This window comes from Acinonyx jubatus, chromosome C2 (genome assembly GCF_027475565.1).
Source record: "Acinonyx jubatus isolate Ajub_Pintada_27869175 chromosome C2, VMU_Ajub_asm_v1.0, whole genome shotgun sequence".
Taxonomy (NCBI): Eukaryota; Metazoa; Chordata; class Mammalia; order Carnivora; family Felidae; genus Acinonyx; species Acinonyx jubatus.
The window spans coordinates 44759727-44781966 of record NC_069384.1 but is presented as its reverse complement, the minus strand read 5'-3'; the positions used below and the strand labels follow the sequence as shown (position 1 = coordinate 44781966).

Here is a 22240-nt window from a genome sequence, read left to right as displayed (position 1 = left end):
AACATATTAGGTTTGAATATCATATGAATCTTATAATACCTATAAATTTCTTAGACATTTATAAAGATGGTTCAATGTTTAAGTTCCTGAGTATGTTTAGAAGGTCATGATTATTTCCCCTCTATCCACACTTGGCAATGTGAGGTAATGGAGAATCAGGGCCTCTAGAGACTTACAATTCAAAGCACAGTCCTTGGAGTGACACTGCTAGCTTCCCTCGGGAGCTGGTTCCCGATGTAAATCCTCAACCCACTCGCCATGCCCCCAACCCACTTCCAATCAACTGAATCATAGTATGCCTTTCAACAAGATCTTCGTGTGATTCAGGCGATCCTTACGCCCTTTTCTCAATCCCCCTTTTCTTAGTACATAATAACCACATGTAGGTTTACATGCAAGTTTATATTTAGGTTGCAAAATGTACAAGTTAGAGATGGCCACCGGGAAAGGAGGGTGCAAAGAATGAAGAAGATATGCTTCCGAACTAAAGAGTGGATGAAGGTTAAGGGTAGCATTCTGAAGTGAAGAGAAAATTTACTTCTTCAAACACCAAAGTGAAGAAAATATAACAAAAGAAAATTAGGAAGGTACACTGACCATTTTCTAAAGAGGGAAGTTTTTAAAAAAATGTCTGTAGTTGATTATTTTATTTTTAATCAAAGTAAGTGTAGATTTACTGATTATGTTATCGTTAGGGAAAAAAAAGCTATTCACTACTTATTGAATTGTTATCTAGGGTAAAACTATCTTGAGAAGGTAGAATAAGAGAGGAGGGGAGAAACAAAGAGACTTGTATAAAGTTTGGTATTGAGAAACATGTGACTTCATAAAGGACACCATGAATGCAAACTTCTCTCAAAAGAGCCTAACTTAAATCACCCCTGACAGATAAAAATATTTCCCATAATCGAAAGCTTCCTACAAATCTCCTCACCTTTTTTTAAAATAATACGTTGTTCTCATGACATGAAATTATGTAATTCTATACAAAACTAATAGATACTTTATTAGCAAACTAGGTGAAACAATGGCAGATACATTAATTCAGTATTTTATGTAGATAATTATTGACCATCTGGATATAAGAAATGTTTCCTTTCTCATGATGAGTTTTCTTGAACAAAATCTAAAAACTGCTGACCGTGGTAAAAATTAACAAGAGAACTTTAGGAAAAGACTTTACCAGTCACAGTGTCTTTAAATACTGGATGTAAGAATAATGAACCTTTATGGGGGATTCATGTTTGCAAAATGAGCTACCAGTTGGTAATTAGTGGAACTGTATAGCACCCTGGTGAAATAGGTATGTTTAATCACTGCCATTTTACAGATGCAAAATGGGCGTTGGAGAATAATGAAGGGTTTGGCCTCAGGGAACCCAGAAAATCAATATCAGCAGAAAGCACTGACTTTTTGAGACATCCAATTGTGATGCAAGTACCAAGGCCAGCGTTAACAACCACTTACTGGCTCTGTGATTTTTGATTTCTTGTGCCTTAATTTCCTCATCTGTAAAATGGGAAGAGTAATAGTATTTATCTCAAAAGGTTGTTATTAAGATTGAATTATTCGATCCATGAAAAACACTTTTATAAGTACCTGACATGTAACTGGACAACCATTGTCCATGAATTATTAGTGGTGTACCCTTCTGAGTGCTGGGGGTGTGAAAGTAAACAAAGGAAATCCCTGCCCTGATGGGCTTACATTCTACGTAGTAACAGAACGTCCCTTAGTTGATAGTCATTTGTGTATGGGTTTTCGTTATGAACAGGTAGAAATAGGGAGTTCTGGAGGCTTTCTTTCTGTTTTTCAAATTGCTGGGTTAATTTCACAGTGGCTGAGTGACTTTTCTCAGTTTTCTGGGAATGAGTGCTGAACAAAGAGGATTTTTACTAATTTCTTTAGAATATGACTGAAAGTAGACCGTTGTTTCAGCATCAGACACTGATTGAGCGTTGGGTGACAAAGACAAGAAATGATCTGCTTTCTTCAGGGGCTCATAAACTAGTGAGAGAGTCAGATACACACATGAATGACTCTAATCAAGACTAACTTTGATAGATATAATAAAAGAACAAAGAAGCAGGAGAAAGAAAAGTGCCTTGGGCAGAGAACAAAAAGGAGAGGAAAAATCAAGAATGTGAACACAAAGGGTAAAGAGAGAAGGGAAGAGATAAGGAAGGGGCATGTGTGATGTTCAATTGAATTTTTGGTATTTTGTAGCTGCCAAGTAGGTTTGCAAATTTGAGAGGTGGGGACTGGGAGATTGGGAGTGATAATGTCTTAGTTTTGCTGAAACGACTTTCTAGGCTGAAGACAGAGCTGCCCTCACCTGAGGTACCACATCAGCAAACCAAATACAACTTTTGTACCCCTGTAAATTCTCTGACCAAAAATGCATATATCCAGTCGGCCCGCCCCAAGCACCAAGTCAACTCTGTACTTCTTTCCTTCTTCCTTTTCACCCCAAACAAGGTTAAATATGTGGCCTCAGCCAGATATTTTCTATTTTTCTCCTCTTTGTTCTTTATCCTATAAAAGTTTCCCACCTTCTACCCCATTTCATGGTTCTCTGAGGAGACTGCCCACTTCACAAAGTGTTAAATAAAGTGTGTTTATATCACTTAAATTGTCTTTTATTTTTAACAGTTCCCTCATTATGAGTAGGCTCTGCTTTTGGAGAAAAGCATTGTTAGTAAGTAAATGAAATGTAACTTTTTGGTAACATATTTGACTTTCTTCGTTATTTTAAGTGTCTTTTCATGTTCAAACTATATTTACTTGAGTTCAAAAAACTAAACATTTTTTTGAGTATGAAAAAAGTAACTAAGAATTGGGGAGGAATAATTAACTGATGAGACACTATCTAATTAGTTATAATCAAGCAATATGTTTTCTTCTCCATACCCCTCTCATCACACACAGAAGACAATGGTAGTTTTTATATGTAATTATAATGTGAAAACTACTGTTCCCTGTGGTAAGATATTTTTTACAATGTGTATGTGTGCATTTAATTTTAGTAGACATAAATGAAAAACTACAGTTATTTGAGTTATGGGATAATGTATCTATAAGCTATATGGATAAAAACATAGTAGCATCTGGAAACAGCTAGAACTATGAAATTATTTTTCTACCCTTATTTTATAGATGAGAAAACCAGACTAAGAAAATTAAGATCTGAGCCAAACTCAAATTTTTGACCACCCAGGCCAGTGCCTTTTTCTAATGTTATACATTCTGTGAGAAAAAGTCACTGGTAACAAGGGTATATTGCTTGATCTCAGATATTTGTGGACACTGCACATTCTAAGCACCAAACTTCTTTCCTGATTTATAGAATAATGCTCTTAAGAAGAACTTAATAAAACAGCATGAATTCCTCAGAGAATAGTGTAAATATTGATTGTGGATTAATTATGAGTTAGCAATACAGACTGACTTTGATTAAAAGGAAATGGAAGGTTTAACAAGCCACAAATTAAAGACTGAGGCACCCCTATTAAAAGACTGAGGAGAATATGAATATTACAATGAGCCCAGGATTAAAATTCACAGCTCTTTGAGCACTGAATTACCTTACTTAATAGTTGGTGTACCATCAGATCCCTTTGGACCACCTTTATGTGTTCCCACTCCCAATCCCCCCCAACCAAGTGCCTATGGTTTTTTTTTTTTTTTTTGATTGTGAAGGCTTGTATGTAGCACCTTCTTTAAAGACCTAAACTTGGGCTACTAAAGCCACTACAGAGAACCAGAAGTGCCAATGACTTTTTTTCTGTACATCTCATTAAGACTTGTAGCCAATGACTGACTGGAGCCAGAGCATGGGAGCTCAGCTTCTGTTATCTCCATAGGATGAACTCTGAGATGTAATTTACTCCAGAACTCCCTTATAGTCCTGCCTCCCCATTCTTCAGTCGGTTTTCCTGGGAACTTTCTTAATTAATCACTTGCTAACAAAATCCTGTCTCAGGGCTTGCTTATGGGCAATGAGATTTAGGATCCATCCATCCATCCATCCATCCATCCATCCATCCATATTTACCTAAGCTTGCTACTTCCCTCTCTCTTCCTTGCCTCCATTCATATACTTCTGTCCCCCATTGCACTCCAACTCAACACGCAACACTTGAAACAGCAGGGTGTATGCTCTATTCCATTCTATGTTTCTCTATATTTATGTAACCATGCATACATATACACATATGAGGGGATATTTGTGTTCCAAAATTAGCATCATTTGTACATATATTTCTTTGTATTTTGCTCTTCTTTGTATTTGGCAATATTTAGGTTCCTAATAAAGAAGGAAATTAGCACTTCCAACTAGGAATTCTATTATAAGTTGTCCTTGTTATAAGTTTTTAAAAAAATATTTGCTTGGAAGGAGAAATCACTTTATAGAAGCAAATAGGTAAAATGTACAGTTACAATATGAAGGCATGGTTGGGAAAGGTTTTAATCCTATTAATCATTTCAAACCTCTCTGAAAGGTTTGATATTCTAACACCTTTGATTGGTTGCCTCTACATATGAAAAGATGATGATCTTTATTTAGTTTGTATACAATTCCCATGCTATTGTATAATAATTCTATGTTATATTATATGTCAATTATTTCCCTAATTCTTTCTTTTTTTTAATTTTTAAAAAAATTTTATTTACTTTTGAAGAGAGAGAGACAGTGTGAGCAGGCGAGGGGCAGAGAGAGAGAGAGAGAGAGAGAGAGAGAGAGAGAGAGAGAGAGAATATGAAGCAGGATCCAGGCTCTGAGCTGTCAGCAGAGGCCCCTACACAGGGCTCAAACTTGCAAACTGTGAGAGCATGACCTGAGCTAAAGTCAGACGCTTAACCAACGGAGCCACCCAGGCGCCTGCTAATTCTTAAATTAAATTAAATGATTTCTAATACTGATTTTCATCTTTGGGTCTGTTTATAAAATTAATCCTTACAACCCACTAGAAGACTTGATATCTTTCATTTCCATTTTGTAAAAGTGAAGTGTGAGACATAGGAAGATGAATTGACTTTTCTTGGCCATAGGCATAATGAGCATCACAATCAGAACATGAACTAGGAATCCATGGCTTCCACCTCCATGTTTACTACAAGTTTAGTAACTCCATTAGCACTGCATCATTGCCATTTTCTTAAAAAATAGACTCCCTCATCACATTATTTATTCCACCATTAAAACGGGAAAATTATGCCAGCATCTTTCAGAATTTTATTGATTTCTAAAATTTTGATTGGATGATTATGGTTCCCTTTTTACAGAATTTGTATGATTTGTCCTTAATTGGAAATATTAAAAGTTATCTTCATCTTACAACATTTGAAACATAAATGACTATAAAATGAGAATTATTTTCTGTGTACAAAATATAGCCTTTATAAAGCATAGAGGGATATTTTCATTCTGAAAAGTTGCTGATATATTTGTGCCCATTGCTTTTTAAATAATGAGAATTTTTACATATCTAAAGATCTACTTAATCTAGTAGACAGAAAATATGTTTACTTTGTGACAGCATGCTAGAGGTTGTAACGTTTGAAAGGAGAGCTCAGCAGGATTTCTGAGCACATGCTGGTGTGGCCAATGTGCACAATCTGTAATCCAATTAAAACTCAGTAAATTTCTCTTTTCTTAGACTATGGAGTTACTCATGTGAATTCATCATGATAACGACAGTTTTCATTGACTACATAATGCTGAAATTACTAGACGGTCAAAAATGGGTACAGGCAGGCTACTGAGTTACCGCTCCCTTTTTCAAACATACATTTGCTCAGAATCAATAGAATAGGAAAAGATAGACTTCTATTTCTCTTCTTGACCTATATTTTTTCAAAGGAAATCAAAATTTGTGATGTTCCTTTGCTTCTAGTAATTTACAGAAATGCAAGAAGTTCCTTCTTACTTTAGTATACAACTAGAAATTATGTATAATTTTTACATTATTTTTTAAAAATTTAATGTTCCCTTTATCAATATTCCAGAGCAGTATTAGCACAATGAGACATATTAGAATTGTTATGTCCTCTCCTATAATATCTATAGCAACAATATCATAATAGTGAGGAATAAAGGGAAAAACACATAAAGAAAGAATGTGAATGCAAGAAAGGTAAGGAAGTATATAATTTGGGAAAATATAGTAATTGAGAACAATTTTAAATGACAAAAATGAAAATTAAGATTAAGTTGATTTATAAACCAGATTTATCTGGGCGGCTTCTTAAAAAAGTAAAACAGCTGACCTAAGTAAAACTCCATTTATCCCTTAAATCATCCTTTCCAAATTATAGAGAATTGTAACTGTAACTCATTGGCAAACAATACAGGCTATACAAACTCCTTCTTTAGGTTCTAGCAATTCCATTTTACTATGTCTTCCAAGTGAATTTTAGAAACAATGTTATGTCAGCTAAACTGTAAGTTGAAGGAGTTATTACCTCTTACTATGTTGGAAAAATCCCTGTAGTAAATCATGACAGAGATGAACATCTTATGTCTTTTAACTTTATCATCTGACATAAAACAAGACAAATTAAGAAAAGTATAAGCACAGTAGTAAACTAGAGTTTTGAAAGACATAGTAGGTATGAGGTTATGTCACAGAACAGGTTTTAAAGTAAAATAATATAACAACATGCTCAATATATACATATATACATATATATGTATATATAGTTTCTTTAGGAAGCTCCAAATAAGACCTACTTTCTCATAGTACTTGATCTCGTAGTCCAGAATGGCTCCATTGGAAAAAGCAGGTGCTTGCCATGATAGGGCAATGCTATTTTGGGATGCCCAGTCCTTCCTTACCACACCTATCAGGGAAGGTGCTGAAAGGAAAGAAAATAACTAAGAATTAATTGGCAGGAATCATTCTCCATCATCTTTTCTTTAATATTTTGTCTTCCAAGGAAAATATAATTCTTGTTGAAGCGGATAGCAATTGTTGATGTCAGATTAATAAGAAAGGATCAGGATCTACTCTATTTAATCCAAATAAAGTATTAAAATATATTTAGAAGCACTACTAGGGAACATAGGAAAAACTCAAATAGTCCAAGAATAAGAGCCAGAACTCATCATCTTCATCTTTGTTAGAGGAGATTTTTCTCTAAGATGGCTTTGGTTTTAGTCTATGACATGAGGTACAATACATTTGGATCCTGTATTTTATCAGATCTAAATCTACTATAGAAAAATACTCTGAAATTACAAGATCATTTATAGGCTTTTCTTTCTCTTCAAGACTTAATACTTTGTAAACTGTTAGTACTTTATAAAACTTCATATTACAAACATCTTATCTTTAGTAACTTATTGCATATCAAAGTGAAAATTATTTCTTTTGCATGGTTTCTGTGACATTTGAATAAAATTGAAACATTTAACTTCTGAAGTTTATTTTCAGAAGTATGTCTTTATTCCCCTATATAACATTGTATTAGCAACCCAATCCTAATCTAAGGTAATCTTGCATTTGACTTCCAAGATTTCCCTGGATTTATATATCATAATTTTCTCTAACAAAATACTCATTTTTAAGTATTCTAATTTTTAAAACAATAGGTTTTTGCATAGAAGTTAAATTTCACTCATAAAAAGAAAAATACAAATTGAATATACTGAGGTATCATTTTTCACTAATCAGATTGGCAAAAATCCAAAAATTTGACACCAGGCTCTATTGGCTAGACTTTAGGGAAAAGCACTTTAGTACACTGTCGGTGGTAATGCAAAATAGTACAACTTTTATGAAGGGAAATTTAACAATTTGAGGCAAATTATATGTTCATTTACACTTGGGCTTTTTGGAATCTATCCCAAAAACACACTGAACAAACACAGAGAGACACATTTATAAGATTACTCACTGAGATTTATTTGTAAAGATTGGAAATAATTTAACTGTCCATCAAAAAGGGATGGGTTGAAAACCTATGCTACATCCACCAGAGAATTATGACTATAAATACTCCATATAAAAATGGAGTTTTTTCAGGATATATTTTTAAATAAAAAAAGTAAGGAGGGAAAATGTACAAAAAACAATGTAAGGATAAGCCTAAGAGTAAAAAAATAATAACAATAGTCACCCTTGGGGGTGGTAAGCAACAGGATGGACATGATAAGGTTAGAAGATAGAAGTCTCAATATTGCCTTCCCTTGAAGATTTACTTTGGAACTCTGTGAATAGTTAAATGGTTAGAAAGCAAATTATTTAAAAAAGTAATATCCAAAAATTAAAAGAAAAATGAAACCTGTGTATTGAGGCACAGCTTCCAAGAGTAACTACTTAAAGTGACTTAAAACATAGTAACTTAGTGTATATCCCAAAGAAGTAGTTTTAAGGATTAAAAAAAATCTGCAAAAATTACTAAACTGTTTTTAGTAATGATATTGCTGTTGGTAGTATTCGTATTGTAAATCTGAATCCTTGTGCGTATGTTGAGGGTTAAAGCAAATGAGTAATATGGTGTTACTGAGGACTAGGTCTGTTTATTTGTTTTTTTCAACAGGAAACGGATACAGATATCAGATCAATGAAGGTACATAAAAACCCTGTAATAGTAAACTCATATTGGAATTATAATTATGAACTCACAATGTCTTTCCAACTCATTTCCAGAAATCTATTCAAATGAACCAATTGCAGGTGAGGATAGAATTTGAAAAAATTGATTCTCTATGATTAAAATAAATATACTTTAAATTTGTAAGAAAGGCTCAAGTATTAGGTTTGGTATTTTCTTTCTGAATGTTGCCTTTGCATCGTAAAGATAAAGTATTTCTTAAATTTGTGAGAATGAAAAGTTTGGTTCTCCCAAGGAATTAAGTACTTTAGAAATTATATTAAAACTCCAGCTTTTCAATGAAAGCATTATTGCACTAAAATGTATTTTTAAAAATGAGTGATGATAATAACAGAAGTCGCTAAAAGGTAGAAGTGTGCTATAAGCTAAAACAGAAGTGGATAGCATGGTAAATAAGAAAAAGTGCTCAGATAATTCATTATTTAAATTGAGTCATATTAGTACTAATAAACTACCATTAATAAATGTCATTAATGCTCTTGAACTGTAGTATAATAGTGTATTAATGGAGTTTTATGGAAAAATTATAACTTTAAGATGAATCATATAAATTAGAAGTTGACTTCTATATAACAATTCATTATAATTTTTAAAAATGTCCTTTTCATGTATACAATCTTATGGGTAATTTTCAGTTTAATGTGCAATGTCATAAGGCAATAATATTACCAGTGTACTACATTTTGCCACATAATTATTTAGCACTCAAGGTCAAATGATATAATTCTTGCAAAACTGATAATAAATTCAATTATGGCAGCATATTAGAATAATTATTGATTAACATACAGGTATTATCTTTTCTATTTCCAATTCCCCACTGGTTAATTAACAGTACATGTACATCACCTAAATTTTATGAGTCCTCTCCTATACTTCTATAAAATAAAGAAAATCTATTATTTAACTACTCTGGGAAGTACTAATGAATATACTATTTTCTAAGAAATCTAGTTATAAATTCTTCACTTATACATGGACTTCAGTGTCCAAGAACCATATAAACTCTAAAATCTCTTCACTTCTGCTTATCCTCTTTATATGTAAATGTCTATATTTTACATAGTTGCATAACCATGTATTTGAAATCTTATTCCATATTTTCATATAGTCTCCATAATTATTATTTTCATGGAAAAATATTCAATTATGTTTCTACTTTATCAGACAATTCCTCTAGTGTTGAAATTTCCTATATGGTTCTGTTAGAGTTCTCATACTTTATGCCCACATTTATTATTTTGTTATTTTACAGAGAATGGTGCTTTACATGATTTGGATGTTCTGAACCACACTATGTACTAACCTATTGTTTTTGAAAAGAGCTGTGCAATATACACTAGGCACACATTTTAAACAGTTAATGAATTAAAGCAGAGGATGTGGGAAATAATTTATAGGTCAATATACATCCCAAATGCTGCATCTTCTATTTTGTGAGAAGGCTAGCACCATATGGAATTTTATTTTAAAATATGGCATCAATACATGAAACCTCAAGAATTTGTTTTGAATATATTTGACAAATTTGTTTTCTTAATAACCTGAATTTATATAACATCTGAATTTGGCATATTGTGACAACACTGTAGTACCAACAAACATAAAGGGGAAAATACACTTATTCCTCCACATGAGAAAAACTAATTTTAGAACACAGAGGGCAACTATTGATTTTAACTTCTGATTCTAAAAAGTCAGAGAAATAAATAAATAGTCAGGGAAATAATATCTTCTGGAGTTTGTCAGATCAGAGACTAACTGAAAGACTTGAAGGCTCAAGCAATGTTTCCTGAGTAAAGAATTGTGCATTCAGTATAGTTTTCAGTAGAATTGTATTTCTGATATACATCCTTTCTTAAGCCTTCAAAATCTTAGCTTTGACCTTCAAAATAAATGATTGTTGAATAGATTACCACATTTTTGAAAATGGCTTTAATACAACCCTTTTTGATTACTACATTTTCTGAATCTCAAATAGTTTACCAAGAACTACATGGCAAAACAAGAAAAGTACATCGTGGAGTTAGTGAACAAAGGAGATTTTATTCACATTAGGATAAGTGTTATTTTCTGATGCTTACATGAAAATACCTGAAAGAACTGTAAATTATTCTAGGTAATTACTTTGGTCCTAATTAAGATTTAATTGTGTGTGTGTGTGTGTGCACGTGTGTGTGTGTGTGTGCACGTGTGTGTGTGTTTAGGTGAAGAAGAGAGAGATGGGGGAGAGCAAGAGCACACTTCTACACTCATGTATTTGTGACAATGGAAATCTTCACAATGAATGTTAAATAGTAGAATCTTAGTACTAGGATAGACCTTGTAAGTCATTTAGTATATTATTTCAGCAATGCAGAAAATTCCTCAACATATTCTTGTTAGCCGATTATCCACTTCTTGCTTCAACAGTTGCTCTAAAGAGTACACTACTTCATAAGGCTGTCCATTTCTGTTTGAAAATCTCTAATTGTTAACAAATTCTCATACGGAGTCATTGTTTTCTTCCTGTACCTTTAACCTAGGTCCTGGTTCTTACCTTTAGCATTAATGGAATTAACTCTTCACTTTTGCTCATCTATCATACTTCTTTTTTTTTCTTTCTCTTTTTCCTATCCTTTTCCTTCCTTCTTCTTTCTTCATTTCCCTTTTTAGTGCTTTTCACTCTCTTTTCTTTATTATTTTCCTTTCTCTTCTTCCCTGTGCTTCTTTCCAGAGAGATATATGCGTGTCTGTGTGTGTGTGGTGGAGGGGGGTATAATCAATGACATAATGAAATGTAAACAACATAATAAGTAAATAACAATGGCATAATAAATAAATAATATACACCAGAAATTGCAAATCAAGAACCAACTTTTAAGACTATGATTTTCTCTTTTTCTTTGCCAATGAACCAATGGGTAGAGTTGCCAAGCAAGAATATGGAGTAGTGTTTCAGTAGATGCTCAGGAAAGAGACATGCTATAATCAATACAATTCTACTTGTGAAGTTTTGTGAATGTGATATTTATCATGTTAATTGACATTTTGAAACTACTTTTGATCGATATCTTGTTTTGGAAATAGTTATTAAATAGATTATGCTTTATACAACATAATATATCTTAACAGTATCTGCCTCATATGCTTTTATTTTGATGTCTTTCTTATAATCAGAGTTTAATAGCAATCTATATTGTTACCTACTTTCCCCATGTGGTTGAAATCTGGTTCTGAGTTTGAAATATACATGAAATATACAGCAGAATCGATGCTTTATTTTCTTTCTAGTGTCTAGCTTTGTCCTGTACCTGGGAATAACATGGTATGCTAAGCCGTATGACAGCTGTGATAGGATGAATAATGGCTCACAAATAGATTCACTTCTAATCCCCAGAACCTGTGAATGTTCCTCCCTGGCAAAAGAGACTTTGCAGTTTTGATTAAGCTAAGGATTTTGAGATGGAAAGATTATCCTGAATTACCCAGGTGGGCCTGATGTAATCACAAGTGCCAAAAGAGGGAGGCAGGAGGCGACTTGTCTACAGAAGGAAGGCTCTGAGCCAAAGAATGTAGGCAACCTGTAGAAAGTAGAAGAGGGAAGGAATGAATTCTCCTTGGAACCTCCAGAAGGAACCAGCCCTCCTGACACCCCTGTTTTTATACCTATAAGACTCATGTTGGACTTCTGATGTCCAGAACTATAAGATAATAAATATGTGTTGTTCTTGAACAGTAAATTTGTGGTAATTTGTTACAGTGGTAACAGGAAAATTACAACACTTTAACTGGTTTATCTTTAAAGACCTTAATTTGGGATAGATACATTTATGGTTCTGTAGGGAAAGTGGGTAGGTTTAAAAAAAAACCGAGTTTCTAAAAAAATTAAAACAAAACAAAAAAGTTCTAAAGCAGTGATAAAAAGCATCTATTTGTTTAATTACCTAATTCATTTGATAATTTACAACCTTAAAAAAGTATTCAATCTGTTTCTTTTAAACATATTTTGAAAAATGTCGGATACTCTCATCCTAAAGACTTTCCTTATTTAACCTATAGTCTGTCAGGTTTCTCACTTCTCTGCCTTTCTTATTAAAAAAGGAGAGGTTTTCTTCTTCCTGATTATACCACCTTAAGCTATTGGTGATATTGGACTACTTTTTTTTTTTTTACAGTTTTTCCTCCAAGTTAATGTTGTTCTGTATTTTAAAAAAGTCCTTATATCTGAATTTCAAGTCTTTTCCAAAGAAACACTAACATCATGTAACACAAAGCTTGGTCACTCTATTTCTTCCTACCATATCAATGTGATGCTGGTAGGTAGCTTGACAAGACAAGTGAAAAATTGTGGAAGTATTTGCACTGAAAACTCTCACCACCTGTGGAGGCCGCAGTGAAAAATCACTTTTTAAATAATAAGTTAAAATGGTACAGCACTGTCAGCACTTAATTACAGAGAGTAAAACCTGAAGAATTATCTTTAAAGTTCTTTTCAGCATAATCTGTGCCTTTTTAATTTCTATTTTACTAGTCTATGACTTGCTGATTTAATGCGTTCACTGTTAAGCTTGTCTTTAGGCTGCTGTTTATAGTAATTTATACCACATACCTCTCCTGACTATTATATCATTCCAGAGGCATTTAAGAAATTGTTTATATGACAGATGCTATAAAATGCAGTTTCTTTGAAATATAAAGACAAAAAAAAGTATTCCCAAATTAGAACAGCCTGAGATTCTGCTGACCTTATTATTACCTGTCAATTTTTAGCAAAAAGATCTATGTTGTGCCAGTATTTTCTAAGCATTTAACATATGCTATTCACCAGTATCTCAGAAAGCTGCCCTTTCTAGAAGGCCAAAATCAAGAATGTGTCCTTTCTCGGCTTAACTTCAAACAATTTCCTTATTCATGGCATCCCATTTTATTAAAATCAAGAATATTGGTTTCTAGTAATTTTTCTAGGTAAAAATACAATTATTTGAACTGTACAATTATAAAAATTATATAAATAGATTAAACATATTATATTTAAATATGGGTTGTAACTCCTGGGCCTCAGCTGCTTCATGAAAAATTTGTTCCACATACAGGGAAAAAGATGAGCCCATTTAAATAACATCAAAAAAAGGAAAAAATGAGCAGGAAAGTCATTTATACATAAACAACTAAAATAATTTTAACTAGTACTGTGGAAAGGAGGTACCTAAGTGATAAAATTTGCAAAAACATAAATCTTTAAAATAATATAATGAATTGGGGCTTCTGGGTGGCTCAGTCGGTTGAGCTTCCAACTCTTGATTTTGGCTCAGGTCATGATCTCGCAGTTTGTGGGTTCAAGCCCCACATCCAGCACTGTACTGACAGCGTGGAGTCTGGGATCTTCTCTCTCCCTCTGTCTCTGCCCATCCCTCATTCTCTATCTCTCTCTCAAAATAAATAAATAAACTTAAAAACATGAAATAATATAGTGAATGGAAAAAGTTTTACAAATTTTATTGCTACATTAAAAAAATTTTGGACACTTGAAAGAACTCCATACAATATATTTTAATGAAGCTGTTTTAAAACTGATGTATATACACAGGCATGGGAAAATAAGTGTCATACTTAACGTGATAAAAACAAGTCGTAAATCAACATTCATACTGTGATTTAAAAAAAAAATCTAGGGGCCCCTGGTGGCCCAGTTTGTTAAGTGTCCAACTTTGGCTCAGGTCATGATCTTGTGGTTCAGGAGTTCGAGCCCCGTGTCGGGCTCTGTGCCACAGCTCAGAGCCTGGAGCCTGTTTCAGATTCTGTGTCTCCAGAGACTCTCTCTGCCCTTCCTCTGCTCACACTCTGTCTCTCTCTCCTTCAAAAATAAATAAACATAAAAAAGTATTCAAAAAATTCTAAATACTAGATACCCCCAAATTGTTAACTAAATTATATAACTATTATATAACCAAATTGTATAACTATCAAGACCATATTGGAAGATTTGGGAATGGATGATGAGGTAAATGATGACCTAGTTTCCCTACTAAATATTAGTTCAGCAATATTTATAAAAAGGTCATTCAGAGTTGACCCTCCTTTTGAGGATGATGAGAACAAAGAAAAGCAAATAGATGGTATACCTGTTTGGGACTAAGAATCCCTGAAAGTTAACCAAGGAACACTTTTTGAACTTACTCTGGCTGCAAAATACTTAGACATCAAAGGTTTCTTGATGTTACATCCAATACTGTTGCCAATATGATCAAGAGGAAAACGAGGGGATCTGCAAGAACTTCAATACCAAAACGGACTTTATTAAAGAAGAGGAAGCCCATGTATGCAAACAGAACCAGCAGTATGAAGAGAAGTGAAATGTTGTGCCTGACGCTAACACTGTAAGGACTGCTCTAAGCACTAGTTGAACTATTCTATTTAAAACTGTTAACATTGGGGTGCTTGAGTGGCTCAGTTAGTTGAGTGTTGGACTTCAACTCAGGTTATGATCTCATGGTCCATAAGTTCAAGCCCCACGTGGGGCTCTGTGCTGACAGCTCAGAGCCTGGAGCCTGCTTCAGATTCTTTCTTTCTCTCTCTCTCTCTGCCCCTTCCCCTCATCACACTCTAGAGTCTCTCAACAATGAATAAATGCTAAAAAAAATTTAAACTATTATCATTAGACAAATAGTAGACAAATGCAGCAGCAAATCAATTATATTAGAATACTATTGCCATTGCATGCATAGTTTGAGTACAGATTCTAAACCTATGGCTGAGTTTCTTCTAGACCAAAAGTTTTTATTCTTTGCTCTGAATAAAACTGAACCTTGGGATATCTATTAAAAATATAATGAATATATATGCATATATATGCATAATATATGTACATATGCATATATACATTTTAAAATGGAATCACATCAAGCTATTAATAGTGGTTTCTCATGCTAGCCTAGGAAAACTAGATGTAACAAGAGAATAACAGAAGTGAATCTAACAATTAACCAGTTACTGATTTTTAAATTATATTAACAAATTATATTATCTGTACCTTTTGAAACTACTTTAAAAGGAATACGATTTTATTTTTAAAAACCTAACTAATCTTTGTCATCTCATAGCTAACGTGACATTCTGAAATTGTTTTCAAAAATATAATTGAAGAGTTAATAAATTTCAGAAACTTAAACCTAAATGTTAACAGACTTATAAGCTATGACCATAAAGTAATACATGTGGCTTATGGAGGAGTCATTTAATTATAATCTTTCCCTGTATTTTTGTCATCTTTGAATTTATATGATGATACAAAATTGCAGAGGAAGCTAGATGGAAGAACACTGGATTCAAAAGTATTTTAACCCAAGAAGCTTTATGAAAATTAGTTTTATAAATGTTATGGATTTACTTATTGGATGTCTTAAGAAGGAAAAAAAATCTTTTTCTGTGCTGTTGTCACCTAAAGTGCATAAACAGACAAGACAGTTTTAGTTCCATTTTGGGGCTGTGAAATGACCCATGGATGACCTGGGGAATTTTAGAAGAAAGATTCACATTTAAGGAATGGTTCATAATATAAGATAAAATCACAGCAATTACCATTCTTCCCCTTCAGATAGAACTATGAACTAGCTGAAGACTTCTTTAATCACTTTGGATGCAATTGATTTTGATGTCTGAACTCCTAAAAGGTTTACTATCTATTCCTCATGACATCTAGCAATTGACTGCCTTTATCATAAGCTCTTGATATTCCTCTTTATAGAGTATATAATATATTAAAAATTTTAAATGTTTATTTATGAGAGAGAGAGAAACAGAGTGCAAGCAGGGGAGGGGCAGAGAGAGAGGGAGACACAGAATCCAAACAGGCTCCACGCTCTGAGATGTCATCACAGAGACCAATGCAGGGCTGGAACTCATGGACTGTTGAGATCCTGACCTGAGCCAAAGTCGGAAGCTTAACTGACTGAGACACCGAAGCATCCCTATAATGATATATTGTACTTCACTTTTTAACTTCCTGTGTGCTTCAGATATATCATCTAATATACATTTTAACTTTGTAGGTACAGTTATTTTCATTTTAAAGATGAGGACATAGGATCAAACAGAAGCAACTTGCAGTTACATAAGAGGTACGAAGTGGACTCTAGGCTAAGTCTGGTACTTATGGACTGTACCCCAGTGATTGTGGCATTTCAGGTTCTGAACCTTCCATAGGACCTAGTACAGTGCCACACAAACACATCAGGTAACTTTTATGTGAATCTCTTTTATTCAAAACTTGTTTAAATCTTGTTTCAAACCTTATCAGATAATTGTCCCATCCATGGGGTTTTTGTTCTATAAATCCTCTATGGTACCATAGGAGCAATGGTCAATTGAGTCATATACTCCATGTATATGACATCATTTTATGAGAGTAGATTAATATAAGAAAAAAATAATCTATAATATAGCATAATAACATATAATATTAATACCAGAAAATAAGTAATGAGGCAAAGTGATAGGAATTTGAACATGCTGTATCAATCAAAATGGATATGCTATAATTTAATATGTATAATATTAAAATCCATCTTGGAATAGTTTATTGAATTTTCAATATTTTCCATTATTTAACTGTCTCATTTGAAAAAAAAAGTATTTGGATTGAGGAATAATAGGAAAACCAAAAATACGCTGAGTTATTTGATTATTAATAGAGAGTGTTCCTTTTCACTAATTCTAAAGGCATTTTTCCCCATCCCTGTACCTGCTCCACCCCATGAGCTGTGCTCTCACTTTCCCTAGCCACAGTTTAACACATCTCAGTCAGTAAAATTCTGCTGGATTCTGTAGATTTTGTAGGCTATAGCCCTTAGATTCTCTGTTTTCTATAAAACCTAGATGTAAAATATTTAAAAAGCTGTGTTTAGGGATTTTTTTTCTTTATTACTTTTTGGAAGTGAGAGCTATTCACAACTGTGTGTGTGTGCGCGCATATGTGTGTGTGTTTCCAGAAGATATATAAAGGGAGAAAGTACTCATACCGCTGGCCACTTGAGGGAATGTTGAATGATCCTGTCACAACTGATTGAGGAGGACGCAAGTGTATTCCTGCCAAGTCATCCGAAATGGGACTGTAAAACTGCTTTTGTTCTCTCATTAAAGAAATTATGCGATGCAACAGCAGATTAATTGGCATTGTTTCTGGTTGAAGCCGAGAGGAATAAATCTTGATTCTTCCTTGATGGAGGTAGTCTTTGCGTCGGACAAGTAGCCAGGTGCTCCCACAGCTGCTCTGAAACATTCATGGCTTCCTGAGGATATGGGTGATTTTGTTCTCATCATTGATCAAATAGCAGAGTAAATCACTGACGTAAAATAACACCTGGCTGAGCTCTGTGTTTTCCTCTCATTTTCTCTAGTTAGTAATTGTTGTTTACAAATCACTGACTGCATGAGGATGAAAAGCCTGTGTATTCTCATACTGGCTGCTAGCTCATAATTTCCACTTCATGTTCTTTCTCCCAGTACCTTCAAAGGCACTCAGTGCATATTATACTTTATCCCCTTGTTTTTTGTGATTACTTTGTTAACAAACCAAATGCCATTGTTCCATATGTATTACAGAAGCTAACAGTATTACAAAGATTTTATTTATTTATTTATTTATTTATTTATTTATTTAGATTTTTTGAGAGGACAGGGAGAGAAAGAGAAAGAGACAGAGAGAGAGAGAGAGAGAGAGAGAGAGAGAATCTCAAGCAGGCTCCACAGCCAGTGTGGAGCTCAATGTGGGGCTTGATCCCATGATGGTGAGATCCTGACCTGAGTCAGATGTTTAACCAACTGAGCCACTTAGGTGCCCTGCAAAGATTTTTAAAACTAAAAAGAATTGATTATTATTCATAACAAATGCTGTAAATCTTTGCACATTTTTATACTTCATTTGAAATGTAATATGGTATGCTAAATAATCTTGCTTTTTTTCCCCCTAAATTCTATTTATAGGGAAAAAAAGTATGCCAATGAAAATAAGTTTTATTTTAGTCTATACATTTCCAAGGTGGGTTTATGAAACCAACTAGTATTTGTTTTCTTAGCATTAACTTATAATTAATGGTACAGTATACATGAAATATACATAAAATGTAACATTAATTTCAAAAATTAAATACTGAAATTCAGCAACATATAATTTCTGAATATTTAAATTATATTAGGTGTCAGCAAAATGTTAGGAAACAAAATAGGAAGATCAACGTTGAAATGCTGACATTCAGCAGGAATTCACTATCATGGCTGTTATCAACGGTTTACAGTGAATGGTCTCCTATCTGGTTAATTCCTATACCATATTTTAAAGTATTTTGAGTGTTACCCTGAAAGTGTACACTATAATATAAAAATTTTAGAATATGTCACTTACTATAATTCTTATGATCTTCTGCTTTGACTTCAATTTCAACTGATAGTTTTTTTTTTAATTTATGTTATTAATTTGTGTATATTTCTCTTTGATTTGTATTTGTAGACTTCAGCTACATAATTTTGAGTGCTTCTTAGGGAAACCAAATCTTTGCTCAAAGAGAAGTAACCTGTCAGGCAAACAATCATAAATCCCCAAAGAAACAACCCTTGCTTGCTGGACAATTTTTCCTTAGATATTCACAATGATGTTTCCTTGCCTGAAGCTGTGTTTCAGAAAAACCTAAGAATAATTTGCTCAGATTACTTTCCTTACTTCAGTCAACATCTCCTCACATTTTAGGCTGTTCTATTTCCCTCAACACTTCATAGAGTAGTCCTCCCTTATCCATGGTTTCACTTTCCATGGTTTCAGTTAACTGTGGTCAACTGTGGTCCAGAAACAGATGATCCTCCTGATGTGTCATCAAAAGGTCAATAGTAACTTAACACTACATCACAATGCCTATGTCATTCTCCTCATTTCATCTCATCGCATGGCCATTTTATCATCTCACATCATCACATAAAGAAGGATAAATATAGTACAATAAGATATTTTGAGAGAGAGCACACATTCACAAAACTTTTGTTACAGTATATTGTTATAACTCTTCTATTTTATTATAGTCATTAATATCTTATTATGCCTAACTTATAAATTAAATTTCATCACAAGTATGTATGTATAGGAAAAAAGACAGAGTACGTAGGGTTTGGTACTACCTGTGATTGCAGGCAGTGTATCAACAGCGCATAAGGTTTCCTTTTTCTCCACATGCTTGCCAACATTTGTTATTTTGTGGGTTTTGATTTTAGCCATTCTGATAAGTGTGAGGTGATATCTCATTGTGGCTTTGATTTTCATTTTTCTGATGATTAGTGATGTTGAACATCTTTTCATGTGTCTATTGGTCATCTGTATGTCTTTTTTGGAAAAATGTCTACTTAGATCTTTCGCCCATTTTTATTGTGATTTTTTTTTTGGTGTTGAGTTGTATAAGTTATATATTTTTATATATTTTATATATTTTGCAAATTACCCTTATCAGATATATCATTTGTAAATATCTTCGCCCATTCCATAGGTTGCCTTTTTGTTTTGTTGATGGTTTCCTTTGCTATGTAAAACCTTTTGTTTTGGTGTGTCTGGTTTAATTTTGCTTTTGTTTCTCTGGCCTTGAGGAGTCATGTCTAGAAAAATGTTGCTATAGCTGATGTCAAAAAAATTACTGCCTATGTTTTCTTCTAGGAGTTTTATGGTTTCAGGTGTCACATTTAGGAGACCACCAGAATCACCAGAGAGAAATTAGCACCAGAATAAGAAATTGCCTAAACAGATATTGTTACCAAACTATCCTCTCATCTATTCTAAGAGCCCATTTATCTTTTTAAAAAATAATTTGTTTTCCCATAAATTCACTTATCTCCCTCCCCTTCCTGCTAAGATGTGTTCTAAGTCCCAAATTCTGACCATCTCCTTGAGACATATTTTTCTTTGAGCTCCTATGTATGTGCATAACTAAAATTTGTCTTTTCTCTTTGTAATCTGCCTTTTGTCAATTTTATGTGTAGGCTCCAAACAGTAAACAAAAGAGGGTAGAGAAAAAGATTTTCCTCCCCGAGAGTTTCAACATAATGGGCATGGTTCAAAGCTAGTGGTATAACTGTGGATGATATTGTTGGCTTAAAAGTTTCACATGAGAGCCTGACTGAAATGATTACACATATCAATGTGCCATTTTTATGGTAATGTATAAGGGAAGTTTAGATAAGGGGATATTTGCAAGGAATTAGAGGGAACAACTCCACAGGGCACACAGCTTAGGAAGCAAAGATCTATAGACAGTAGTTCTTGGAAATAAACCTGAGTCCAAATTTCTCACCTCTTTTTTTACGATTAGTCCCTTTTGGTTTTTCCCACCTAGGTACATACATGTCTCTTAGTATAGACTCTTTTATAGTACCTTTTTGTTATGGGAGGGGTGCCTGGGTGGTTTAGTCAGTTGAGTGTCCGACTTTAGCTCAGGTCATGATCTTGTGGTTCCTGAGTTCGAGCCCTGCATCGGGCTCTGTGCTGACAGTTCAGAGCCTGGAGCCTGCTTTGGATTCTGTCTCCCCCTCTCTCTCACCCTCCCCTGCTTGTGCTCTCTCTCTCAAGAATAAATAAAAACTTAAAAAAAATGTTTATAATACCTTTTTGTTATGGGAGTATATTTAAAAAGTTATAGCTAGAATTATTAGGATATAGGCAATCTTGATATGCATATAATGTTGGAATTTTGGAAGAAAGCCTATGGCTTCACAACCAAATCAGTAGTGACTTAGTCCACAGGTGACTTTTTCAAGTGCCTGTGTTGAGTCCACATACAGTCATTCAGATAAGACCCTTAATGATAATCCTTAAAAATCCCTCTTGGTTCTTATGTGTAATTACCTCCACATCAAGAGAAGCCAATTTGTATGATGATGTAAGAGATAATGTTACATTTTGATAAGATTGAGAAATATATGGTGGCTGAAACCAGCTCTCATCAGCTTGCCAGAATCTATTTGCCTTTCTTTTTGTTATTCAACATTAAAACACTGCAAATCAGCCCCAATCAATTCTTCTTTCTTTCTTTCTTTCTTTCTTTCTTTCTTTCTTTCTTTCTTTCTTTCTTTCTTTCTTTCTTTCTTTCTTTCTTTCTTTCTTTCTTTCTTTCTTTCTTTCTTTCTTTCTCTCTCTCTCTCTTTCTTTCTTTCTTTCTTTCTTTCTTTCTTTCTTTCTTTCTCTTTCTCTCCTTCTCCTTCCTTCCTTCCTTCCTTCCTTCCTTCCTTCCTTCCTTCCTTCTTACCTTCCTTCCCACTCCCCACCCCCCACTCTCTCTCTCTCCCTTCCTTCCTTCCCTTTCTTTCCTACCTTTCCTTCCTTCTTGCTCTGGAGAGCCAGTTTTAAACACCAGCGTATTACTGGTCATAACTCAGCTTTACCAAACTTAGGGTGGTTGTTTAACATTGTTCTTCAAAATGTTAACAGATGTGCCGTGAAGAAAGTATCTTACCTTCAAAAAATTTGGAATATGCTAGATTAAATAAATTAAATACATTACTGTAAATATCCAAAAAAAAAAAAAAAGAGAGAGAGAAAATAGTGTGATACTTCTCTCTTTCGTGTTATCTAAAATGAAAAACTTTTAGTGGCACCATGTCCATAAAATAT

At 33.7% G+C, this 22240-nt stretch overlaps 1 protein-coding gene across 7 annotated transcripts in view; it reads right to left on the bottom strand.

The window, feature by feature from the left end:
• EPHA6 (EPH receptor A6) overlaps window positions 1–22240 on the bottom strand; it is an 856998-nt gene that overhangs the window by 314724 nt on the left and 520034 nt on the right. For all 7 annotated transcript variants that reach the window (XM_027077585.2, XM_027077587.2, XM_027077586.2 and 4 more), the window contains one exon: window positions 6734–6858. In XM_027077585.2, the coding sequence (XP_026933386.1) occupies window positions 6734–6858 (125 nt within the window). The remainder of the gene's footprint in view (window positions 1–6733; window positions 6859–22240) is intronic.